The 12,372-nt window shown below is 46.9% G+C and overlaps 1 protein-coding gene across 1 annotated transcript in view; it reads right to left on the minus strand.

Moving 5' to 3' along the window:
• Nucleotides 1-1,393: 1,393 nt before the first annotated feature.
• The window catches only part of SPTSSA (serine palmitoyltransferase small subunit A), a 16,122-nt gene continuing 5,143 nt past the window's right edge, over nt 1,394-12,372 (minus strand). The window contains exon 2 of the mRNA XM_075329601.1: nt 1,394-2,043. Within this exon, the coding sequence (XP_075185716.1) occupies nt 1,940-2,043 (104 nt within the window). The 3' untranslated portion in view covers nt 1,394-1,939. The remainder of the gene's footprint in view (nt 2,044-12,372) is intronic.

Here is a 12,372-nt window from a genome sequence, read left to right on the forward strand (position 1 = left end):
CGGGACCGCGGACACTCACTGCACCGGCCTGCTGCACGGCTCACACGCCACGGCTGCTGCCGCCACCACGGACCCCACGGATCCTGCCACCGCGGACGCCACCGCGCCTGCAACCACGGCACCTGCAACCACGGACCCCGCTGCCACTGACCTGCCGCGCCTGCCAGCACAACCTGTGCCTCCTGTGACCCCGCTTCACCACCACTGCTGCCCCCCTCCGGTAAGAGAACACCGGAGTATAAGACGGACCCCATTTTTCTTTTTTTTACCTTTTTTATGTCTAAGTTTGGGGTGCGTCTTATATTCCGGTGCGTCTTATAAAGCGAAAAATACGGTATATACAATTCTGCTCACCGATATATAAGAAGGACATAGCTGAACTGGAGAGGGTGCAGAGAAGAGCCACCAAGATTATTAGAGGAATGGGTGGGCTGCAATACCAAGACAGGAAAAACGAAGGCTTAGGGGGGGATCTAATCACAATGTATAAATATATGAGGGGACAGTACAGAGACCTTTCCAAAGATCTTTTTACACCTAGGCCTGCGACTGGAACACGGGGGCATCCGCTACGTCTTGAGGAAAGAAGGTTTAATCATAATCACAGTCGAGGATTCTTTACTGTACGAGCAGTGAGACTATGGAACTCTCTGCCGCATGATGTTGTAATGAGTGATTCACTACTAATATTTAAGCAGAGCCTGGACGCCTTTCTTGAAAAATTTAATATTACCAGTTATGTATATTAGATTTTATGACAGGGTATTGATCCAGGGAACTAGTCTGATTGCCGGATGTGGATGAAGGAAGGAAATTTTTCCCCATTGGAACTTGTTTGCCACATTGGGGGTTTTTTTTTGCCTTCCTCTGGATCAACATGTTAGGCTACGGGTTGAACTAGATGGACTTAGAGTCTCTCTTCAACCTTAAAAACTATGATACTATGTTGGGGAACCCGCTAAAAGGGGTTGGGGGTGGGAAGGGATACAGAGTTAATTTTTAGGTTGGAGAGTCTGTGAAAAGGGGGAGGAAGGGAAACATTTGAGAGGCCTTCTCTCACAATGGAATGTTGATGTGACACAGATTCTCTCTAAAACCTCGCTCTGAGGGTGTATTTTTGAATTTGTGTAATGAGAACATTTTCAATAAATGTGTATAGAAAAAAAAATTATTTTGTCTGCACTGCCAGGCATTTGTCGTTGCTCTTTTTATGTTTTTGTATTGTCTTGCACTTTAAGTGTTTCTAGTAAAATTATACTTTTTTTTTTTTTTTTTTTTTTTTTTACACATTTTTCCAAGTCCACTATACGTTCTCCTTTATTTGTATACTATTTTCCAATTATTTCCTTCTTTAAAGATAGGGATAACCCTTAAATAACCAGAAAACCACAGCTGCTATATTCAGATTTTATGTTAAAGGCAAAAATTATACAGAAACTGAACAGTTTAAGAAAGTGTTTTTTTTAAGTCATAAAATATTACATTTTCGGTGCGGCAGCGGCCTGTGTACAGAGGTGCGGTATGTGCCGCTCTATAATTAACAAGAATTGTGTACAAGCTTGTGTTACATCATATACCCACAAGAAAAGCAAACGTTACACTAAAACACATTTACAGTGCAATATTAAAATAGATCATTATTTTTCCAAAAACACATGTGACATACACAAATCCCGCCGAGCCCTGCGAGGATAACATGGATGGCGGGGCTCGGGGCTGAAGGGTCCGGTTGGGTGAACAGAGGTTGGACGTTATAGGAAGACTTCAATGACTTTGCCGATAGGGTAAAGATTGAGGCAATTTCACCAGAGACCACGCTCGTCCAGTTTTGGCATCTTCTCAGCTTGACGTGGGGAAAGCAACGTTCCAGTCTGACAGCAGAATTGTCCACCACGGACGCTCTGTCCTCAGAGACCTCGGCTGGCAAGGCCATTGTGCGTCATTGAACAATCTCAAAATAGTGCAAAATTGCAAGGATGTGTTGTGGCATAAAAATATATCCGGTATACAACGCCATTCCGATGATGGAGACCAACATGGAGTCTGTGGAGAAAGGGTTAAGGAAATTTCCAAAATACAATTATGTCATGCAATTAACACAAAATCACTGAAGTGCATATTAAATGGATATTCCAGATTCTGAAAACAGTTTTATCCACAGGAGCCATTTGTTTAAAAACACAAACAATTTAAACTGTGCTTTACACACCCTCCCTGGGTCCACCAAAGTCTCCACAGAAACCAGGAGCGCTGATGGGGACTCCACAATGGACCTGGGGAGGATGGGTAAAGTTAAAAAAAATAAGCCGCAGCTGGGCAGACAAAAGGTTTCCTATGGGGGCGACCAGGACCTGGCAGTGAAACTAAAAGGCTGCAGCCGAATTCTAAGGCCAGAGTCACACTTGCGTATGACTCGGCGAGTCTCGCATCGGGATCACCGGGGGCAGCCGCACGCTCTCGGACAGGAGCAGGTTAACTGCATAGAAATACATGCAGCTGAGAAGCTCCTGTCCGAGAGTGTGCGACCGCCCCCGGTGATCCTGATGCAAGACTCGCCAAGTCATACGCAAGTGTGACTCTGGCCTAACACATTCCTTTGTAAATAAATGACGTGGGCAAAACGTTTACCTAAAACAGTGCACAAAGAGGTCCGTGTTGGCTAAACAGCAGGAAATGTTTGCATTGAACATAGAGCTGTATACAGCGGCTCATTCTACGTCTTCATACAATCCGCAGCCCAGAAATACTGCACAAAAAAAAAATAAACTACAAAGAACAAAAAATGCATCACAAGTCAAGAGACCATATTGTGCAGTAACAACGGCAGATCGTGTTCTCAGGGGGACAGGGGTAAATTGTAATTTATTGCCCTACAATCCATCCACCGCAGTAACCGAGGACAAGCAGCTCTAAAAACGGAGCAATCCAGCAAAGGCCACTTCACACATAACGAGATCGCTAACGACATTGTTGCTACGTCACAGTTTGTGACAAAACAGCGACTTCACCAGTGATCTCGTTAGGTTTGACACGTACCAGCGATCCGCCCCCTGCTGTGAGATCATTGGTCGTTGCTGAATGTGCTGGGCCATTTTTGGCCCGTTGGAGTCCTGCTGGGCAGGATGGATGTTTGACACCTACCAACGATCTCGTTAACGACCTAGATAAGAACGTAAAGTGTGACACGTAGGCGTGTAGTTGCGTCACCTTTTCCGCGCCCCCTCTGCACAGATTGGTTGGCGCTGAGAATAGTAAGCAAACACTTGGGAACGAAAGAGGGATGAATCCGGGTACAGATGCAGCTTCGATCCGAAAAGCGAGCAAGCGGGAACAAAGTACGAATGAATCCGGGTGGAGTCGCAGGTTCTATCCTCAAAGCAAGGCTCAAAAAGGGACAAAGGATGAAGCGATACAAAGTTACCTTCTAGGCCGGCCGCCTAATCAGAACGCAGTATTGGCCACCAATCGGAGCGGAGGGGTGTGGAAAAGGCGATGCATATGCACGCCTACGTGGCTCACAGCGTCAAACACTACGGCCCCTATTCGAGGTCGGAATCGTTACACCGCTGCTGTGTGACAGGGTCCCAACGACCAACGAGATCGCTATACAGGTCGCTGCATCGTTACCAGGGCTGTGGAGTCGGAGTCGGAGTCGTGGAGTCGGAGTCGGAGCTCATTTTGGTGGAGTCGGAGTCGGTATAAAATGCACCGACTCCGACTCTTAAAATATATAATAAATTGGGGACAGGAGTGCAATGCAGAATGTGCTGAATATTTTACTAAATAATAACATTTAGTATAATGCTTATATTTAAGTGAAAAATTTATTGTAGTACAATGTGAACATCAGACATTTAATTGTTTTTATGATACAATAATCAAGATATTTGGATAGAACATAAAATATTTATTGGAATACAACTTTAGAACACAAAAAACTAATAAATTGTAAATATGTAATATATATATATATATATATATATATATATATATATATATATATATATATATATATATATACACACAGTGTATATACACACACAAGATATATATGTAATCTACTGTATATTACATAGTGTATTACATATTTACAATTTATTACAGTTTTTTGTGTTCTAAAGTTGTATTCCAATAAATATATTTTATGTTCTATCCAAATATCTTGATTATCGTATCATAAAAATTATTAAATGTCTGATGTTCACATACACATATTCATGTACTACAATAAATTTTTCACCTAACTAAGCAATATATGTAGGAGTCGGAGTCGGAGCCGGAGTCGGAGTCGGAGCCGGAGTCGGTGCAAGAGAATTTGAGGAGTCGGAGTCGGAGTCGAAGGTTTGGCTTACCGACTCCACAGCCCTGATCGTTACTAAAGTCGTTGGGAACATGACTGTGTGACATCTCACCAACGATCCGGAAACTGTGACGTAGTAACGACCTCGCTATGTGTGACTGAACCTTAAGTGGGGTTGTGTACACAGAGCCCAACACCGGTCCGGACAACAGTGATATATTGCATTTCTGCCTTTATTCTACAATATTTTTAACCTTTGTTTACACGGCTACGTTTTCAGTTTTCACCGCCTGTTATTGCATTTCTAAAAAAAAAAAAAAAAAAAAAAAAAAAAAAAAAAAATTTGCAACAAATAAAAATAAATTTAATTTTGGCATTTTTTTTTTCCCACCGCGCACCGATCCGAATTATTGATTTTATATTTTGATAAATTGGGCATTTCTGAACACAGTGATACCAAGCATGTGTATATTTTTTTAACTTTTATTTTCAATGGGGCAAATGGGGGTGATTTGAACTATTCATTTTTTTATATATCTTTTTAAAACTTTTTTTAACGTTTTATTTTACTAGTGCCCCTAGGGGACTATAAGGATCAGCAGTCTGATCTCTTGTTCATTTCTGTTGATCAGAGCTGCACAGCCAGCGGCAATTACCGTGACACAACCGATAATGCACCAGTACGTCAGTCATGAAGGGGACCAACCACCAGAATTTTGCAATATTAACTAAAGGCAGTGCCATAGAAGCAGTAAGATGCGGACTCCAGGAATACCTGCTGTAGAAACGTGTGAGGCTTGGTTGCAGAAATGCACTGCACTGTGATTGACAGGTGCAATGTGGGGTCTTTGTGGGTCAGATCCTCGCAGTTAAGTCCTCCTCCAGCTTCCTCTATGATGTACCCCCTTTTCTTTATTTTAATCTTGCGCTGCTGTTGGTGTCGCATGTGCATTGACAGTGATTCTGTCTTCATTAAAATGGTGCCGGAGTCCGCACGTGCGCAAACCGCGATCTCCAGCCCCATTTTATTGAAGACACTGCGGTGAAGACTATGAGTGATAGGGGCGCATGCATAGATGCAATAAATAAAAAGAAATCCGCGCACACGCCGATGCCTCTCAGTCTTTACTGCAGTATCCGCAATAAAATGGTGCCAGAGACTGCATTTCGCACATGCGCGGACTCTGGCACCATTTTAATGACGACAGAATCACTGTCAATGCGCATGCCCGCCAACAACAGCAATGGCGGAGTGAGATTCAAATAATAATAATAAAGTTTTATTTCTATAGCGCCAACATATTCCGCAGCGCTTTACAATTCAGAGGGGACATGTACAGACAACACGAGACAATACAGAATAACAAAATTCAGATTCAAGAGGAGTGAGGGCCGCGCTCGTAAGCTACAGTCTATGAGGAAATAGGGGGGCACAAAAGGTGAATGGGGGGGGAAGCTTGTCATATATGGTCCAGCCATCGATTTAATAGGGGATTCAAAACCAGCTGCATGGAGCGGTCGCCAGACAGAATATATACAGGTACAGGGGACGAGAACTGGAAGTAACATTTTATGAAGGGCAGAAAGGGACTAGCTTAGATCAGGGCAGTGAGGGGATAGGCTAGTCTAAAGAAATGTGTTATTAGAGCCCGCTTAAAGGTGTGGATGCTGGGAATTAATCAGATTGTTCTTGGTAGAGTGTTCCAGAGCAGAGGCGCAGCTCAAATAAAGAAAAGAGGGCGCCAGAGGACTTTACAGCGAGGATCCAACCCACAAAGACCTGCTCTCGTTGCAACTGTCAAAGTGCAGTGCCTTTCTGCAACCAAAGCAGATCCAATCTTTCTACAGCAGGCACCGCCCGCACACGGCACTCTCCCTGCCCCGCACGGCACCGCCCGCACTCGGCACGCTCACTGCCCCGCACGGCACCGCCCGCACTCGGCACGCTCACTGCCCCGCACGGCACCGCCCGCACTCGGCACGCTCACTGCCCCGCACGGCACCGCCCGCACTCGGCACGCTCACTGCCCCGCACGGCACCGCCCGCACTCGGCACGCTCACTGCCCCGCACGGCACCGCCCGCACTCGGCACGCTCACTGCCCCGCACGGCACCGCCCGCACTCGGCACGCTCACTGCCCCGCACGGCACCGCCCGCACTCGGCACGCTCACTGCCCCGCACGGCACCGCCCGCACTCGGCACGCTCACTGCCCCGCACGGCACCGCCCGCACTCGGCACGCTCACTGCCCCGCACGGCACCGCCCGCACTCGGCACGCTCACTGCCCCGCACGGCACCGCCTTTACTTTATATAGCAAAATCCTGGTGGTTGGTTCTCTAAGGTTGAAGGAAGACTTAAGTCCATTGAGATCAACCTATAGCCCAACATGTTGATCCAGAGGAAGGCAAAAACCCCATGGGACAGACAGTAAGCTTCATATTAGGGGAATATGCCTTCCCAACTCCATGCCCCATCACCGAATCTATTGCCCATAACCAGGAATATTATATTTTTCAAGAAAGGCATTCAGGCCTCAAACTTTAGTAGTGAATCAACTATTACATCATCATGTGGCAGAGTGCCATAGTCTCACTGCTCTTACTGTAAAGAATCTGCGTCTGTGATTAGGAGTAAACCTTTCCCCTAACTGTAGTGGATGCCCCCTTCCCCATTGCAGGACTAGATGTAAGAAGATTAGAGAGCTCTGTACTGTCCCCTCATATTTGTACATAGTAATAAGATCGCCCCCTAAGCCTTCAAATTTACAAGCTGAAGACCCCCACGTTTAATAACCTGTCTTCTGCATGCCCCCCATTCCTTTTATAACCTCGGTCGCTCTTCTCTGCATCCGCTCTAGTTCAGCTCTATCCTCATACTCTGGAGACCAAAACTGTACCCAGTATCCTCAGTGTGGTCACACTAGTGATTTATATAGGGGTAAAGCTATGTTCTTCTAAGGAGCATCTCGGACACTTTTAATGCATCCTATTAGCCTTGGCAGCAGCTGCTGACACTGCTCAGTAAAGTTGAGTTTGCCTTCCACCTATACAACCAAGTCTTTTTCAGTGACCGTTTTATCCAAAATTTTACAATTTAGTAAATACTTATACATTTTGTTTCCTCTGCCCAAGTCTATGACCTGACATTTATTCACATTAAACTTCAATTTCCATTTCTCAGCCCATGCCTCAAGCCTACATAAAACTCCTTCTATAATATTAAATTATCCTCCTCTGTATATCCTCCTTGCACAGTATAATATATTCAAATATTGAAATTCTACTCTGCATGCCTCCTACAAGGTCATTAATAAATGTTAAAAAGAAGAGGGCCCAATTCTGACCACTGTGCTACCCCACTGTTAACTGTGACCCAGTCGGAGTGTGTTCCATTAAGAACCGCCCTTTGTTTCTCATCACTAAACCAATTCTTAACCCAGTTAAACATTTTTCCCCATTTCCATTATTCTCATTTTATGGACCAATCTTTTGTGTGGCACCGTATCAAACAGCTCTGAAAACTCCGTACAAACCACATCCACTGCATTTCCCTGCTCCAGTCTGGAATTTGTCTCCTCATAGAAGCTGATCCGATTAGTTTGACAGGACAGATCCCTCATAAAACTCCGTTGATACTGGGTCCTAAGACTATTCTTCTTGAGATACTCCAAGATGGAATCTGTCAATGATTTTATTTGCATTAGAGGATAAACTTACTGGCCTATAATTTCTGACTCTTCATGGTCAGGACCCAGAGGTAGGTAGCTGGGAAACAGAAGAAGAGGTAGGGGGGAAAGTGTCAGGGAGCCTAGCCCTGACCTGGCACAACCTAGTAAATATGCCTGTTTGGCTGATATCAGGAATGAAGGGCCAGGACTAGGGTCACTACAGCAGGACGTTGCTCCTAACAACCAGGAAAACAACTGCTGTAGGAAGGAGGGAAATAGGAGTGCAGCAAAGCCCAGACAGATGTTGGTGGTAGGGGACTCTATAATTAGGCGGACAGACAGAGTCATCTGTCACCGAGACTGTGACTGCCGAACAGTGTGTTGTCTGCCGGGTGCTCGGGTTTGGCATATTGCGGTGCGGATAGACAGATTGCTGGGTGGGGCTGGGGAAAACCCAGCGGTCATGGTGCACATTGGTACTAATGACAAAGTTAGAGGCAGGTTGAAGGTCCTTAAAAATGATTACAGGGAACTAGGAGAGAAGCTGAAGTCCAGGACCTCCAAGGTGGTGTTTTCAGAAATACTACCGGTGCCACGAGCGTCACTAGAAAGACAGCGGGAGCTTAGGGAGATAAGTATGTGGCTTAGAAATTGGAGCAGGAAGGAAGGGTTTGGGGACCGCAGGGATCTGTACTGGGAGCAGTGGGTGCTGCAGGGATCTGTACTGGGAGCAGTGGGTGCTGCAGGGATCTGTACTGGGAGCAGTGGGTGCCGCAGGGATCTGTACTGGGAGCAGTGGGTGCTGCAGGGATCTGTACTGGGAGCAGTGGGTGCTGCAGGGATCTGTACTGGGAGCAGTGGGTGCCGCAGGGATCTGTACTGGGAGCAGTGGGTGCTGCAGGGATCTGTGCTAGGACCGATTCTTTATAATCTCTTTATTAATGACCTTGTGGATGGGATTGATAGTAAAGTGTTAGGGTATGTGCGCACGTTGCTTTTTACCTGCTTTTTTGCTGCTTTTTCTTCTGCGCTGTTTAATGCCAAAATGGATGTGTTCTTCTATTCAAGCAAAGTCTATGGGAATTTGGGTTTCTTGTTCACACTATGTTGTTCAAAATGCTGCCTTTTTGAGGCAGAACTTTGGTCAAAAACTCAGCTTTTCAAAGAAGCAACATGTCAATTGTTTTTGCCATTTGGGTTTTGCACTGCAAAGCTGAGTTTTTGACCAAAGTTCTGCCTCAAAAAGGCAGCATTTTGAACAACATAGTGTGAACAAGAAACCCAAATTCCCATAGACTTTGCTTGAATAGAAGAACACATCCATTTTGGCATTAAACAGCGCAGAAGAAAAAGCAGCAAAAAAGCAGGTAAAAAGCAGGTAAAAAGCAATGTGCGCACATACCCTAAGTCTTTGCTGATGACACCAAATTATGTAGAATATTAAAAACTGACCTGGATAGTACAATATTACAAAAAGATCTGGATAAGATGTCAGAATGGGCAGATACTTGGCAAATGAGATTTAATGTTGATAAATGTAAAGTAATGCACCTAGGACGGAGTAATCCTATAGCTGTGTATACATTAAATGGAAGTAAACTCGGGACTACAGAACAGGAGAAGGACTTGGGTATTCTCATTACAAATAAGCTGAGCAGCAGCACTCAATGTCAAGCAGCAGCTGCTAAAGCAAACAAGATTCTAGGGTGTATAAAAAGAGAGATTAGATCCTGTGATCCCGACGTATTGTTACCCCTCTATAAATCACTTGTAAGGCCACATCTGGAATACGGGATCCAGTTTTGGGCTCCACATTTTATAAAGGACATTCAGAAGTTAGAGTCAGTTCAAAGACGGGCAACTAGACTACTACAAGGAATGGAGGCCGCCCGTATGATGAGAGGGATGGAGGCCGCCCGTATGATGAGAGGGATGGAGGCCGCCCGTATGATGAGAGGGATGGAGGCCGCCTGTATGATGAGAGGGATGGAGGCCGCCCGTATGATGAGAGGGATGGAGGCCGCCCGTATGATGAGAGGGATGGAGGCCGCCCGTATGATGAGAGGGATGGAGGCCGCCCGTATGATGAGAGGGATGGAGGCCGCCCGTATGATGAGAGGGATGGAGGCCGCCCGTATGATGACAGGTTGAAAAAGTTAGATATGTTTAGCTTAGAAAAAAGCCGTCTCAGAGGAGATCTCATTTATATGTATAAATACATGTGTGGTCAATATAAAGGACTGACACATGACTTATTTCTTCCAAAGACAGTACTAAGGACCAGGGGCACTCACTGCGAGTGGAAGAAAAGCGATTCCAGCAGCTAAATAGGAAAGGGTTCTTTACAGTTAGAGCAGTCAGACTGTGGAATGTGACCACAAGAGGTAGTAATGGCAGACACTAGAACAGCTTTATATCAGGGCGGATGATTCCTCACTACACAACATTGTGGGTTATAAATGACTTAGTGACAGAATGTAGCACTGGTGGAGGAGGGTGACCTGGATGGACGGGGCTTTTTTTCAACCCAAGTCACTATATGTAACCCCAGATGGACTTGATGTTAATCTCCGGGCTGTGTGCAATCTATACATTCCCTGATCCTCCCTCTGGAGATGGCCCCTAATGACACGGCCGTATGTGTGAGGTGGTTGCTCTGCAGAACACATTTGGAGCCAGTGAGACTGCTACTGATATTACATGATGTACTCTGCATTGCTCAGCATTAAGGAGACCAAGAAATGGCCATCACTGAAAACTGCAGACGCAGAGGTCAAGAAAACGTAGTGCAACAGATGGAAACCATGGTGCCAATGAGAAGAAATCCAACAATGACATCTCAGAAGTGGCAGCACCTGGGGGGCCGAGCGACACCCACACACGGCTCACACATCTGGAGAGGAAGAATTGCAGCTAAAAAGAGATAGAACTTCTATGTGGAAACAAGTCCAAAGCAACTCCTCTATACACAAAAACATGGGAGCTGGGGGAAGAAAAGTGGCAGCAGGCGCTCTTTTAGGATTAGTTACAATGTGAAATATCTGGCTACAACATATCTGCAGCTCACAGTGCGACACGGCGGAGGCTCTGCCGCTCACAGTGCGACACGGCGGAGGCTCTGCCGCTCCCAGTGCGACACGGCGGAGGCTCTGCCGCTCACAGTGCGACACGGCGGAGGCTCTGCCGCTCACAGTGCGACACGGCGGAGGCTCTGCCGCTCACAGTGCGACACGGCGGAGGCTCTGCCGCTCACAGTGCGACACGGCGGAGGCTCTGCCGCTCACAGTGCGACACGGCGGAGGCTCTGCCGCTCACAGTGCGACACGGCGGAGGCTCTGCCGCTCACAGTGCGACACGGCGGAGGCTCTGCCGCTCACAGTGCGACACGGCGGAGGCTCTGCCGCTCACAGTGCGACACGGCGGAGGCTCTGCCGCTCACAGTGCGACACGGCGGAGGCTCTGCCGCTCACAGTGCGACACGGCGGAGGCTCTGCCGCTCACAGTGCGACACGGCGGAGGCTCTGCCGCTCACAGTGCGACACGGCGGAGGCTCTGCCGCTCACAGTGCGACACGGCGGAGGCTCTGCCGCTCACAGTGCGACACGGCGGAGGCTCTGCCGCTCACAGTGCGACACGGCGGAGGCTCTGCCGCTCACAGTGCGACACGGCGGAGGCTCTGCATTGCAGCAAATGATGTTAGGAATTTAGTCAGGATTAATTGTGTCCTCAATACAGATACAATACATCATGTAATTCCATCAGGGAAGTGTGTGTAATTACAATAAAATTGGAACTAAAGCAGCAAAATGACTTCAAATATACAGCCAAATATTTTCAGTGTAAGGCTATGTGCGCACGTTGCGCAAATACATGCAGTTACACTGCGCTTTGTAGCGCAGCGTAACTGCATGCGTCCTGCGTCCCCTGCACAGTCTATGGAGATTGTGCAGGGGCCGTGCGCACGTGGCGTTTTAGAGCGCAGCGCTTCGGCTACTGCCCGGAGCGTGCGTTCTAAGAAGTGACATGTCGCTTCTTTCCTGCGCTTTGCCGGCAGCTCCTGCTCTGTCTATGGGAGGAGCTGCAGGCAGAGCGCATGGAATCGGCGCTCACTACGGACATTTCTGCAGCAATTTAAAGCGCACATGTGCTCTTCAGATCGCTGCAGAAATTTCTGCAGTGAACTGTACGCAACGTGCACACATAGCCTAGAGAGCCCAGATCTCATCATCCAGGCTGTCTGTACATGTACGGACAGAAGATTTGGGGAAAAAAAAATAACTTCCCTGCTGGGTTCTGTGAAACCCTGTGCACAAGTACAAGGACCTGGAAGTGATCCAGTGTAAAGACAGAGGGTGATCACAAGAAATAGAGACACACACACACACACACCAGCCTCCGGCAG

This window comes from Anomaloglossus baeobatrachus, chromosome 12 (genome assembly GCF_048569485.1).
Source record: "Anomaloglossus baeobatrachus isolate aAnoBae1 chromosome 12, aAnoBae1.hap1, whole genome shotgun sequence".
Classification (NCBI taxonomy): Eukaryota; Metazoa; Chordata; class Amphibia; order Anura; family Aromobatidae; genus Anomaloglossus; species Anomaloglossus baeobatrachus.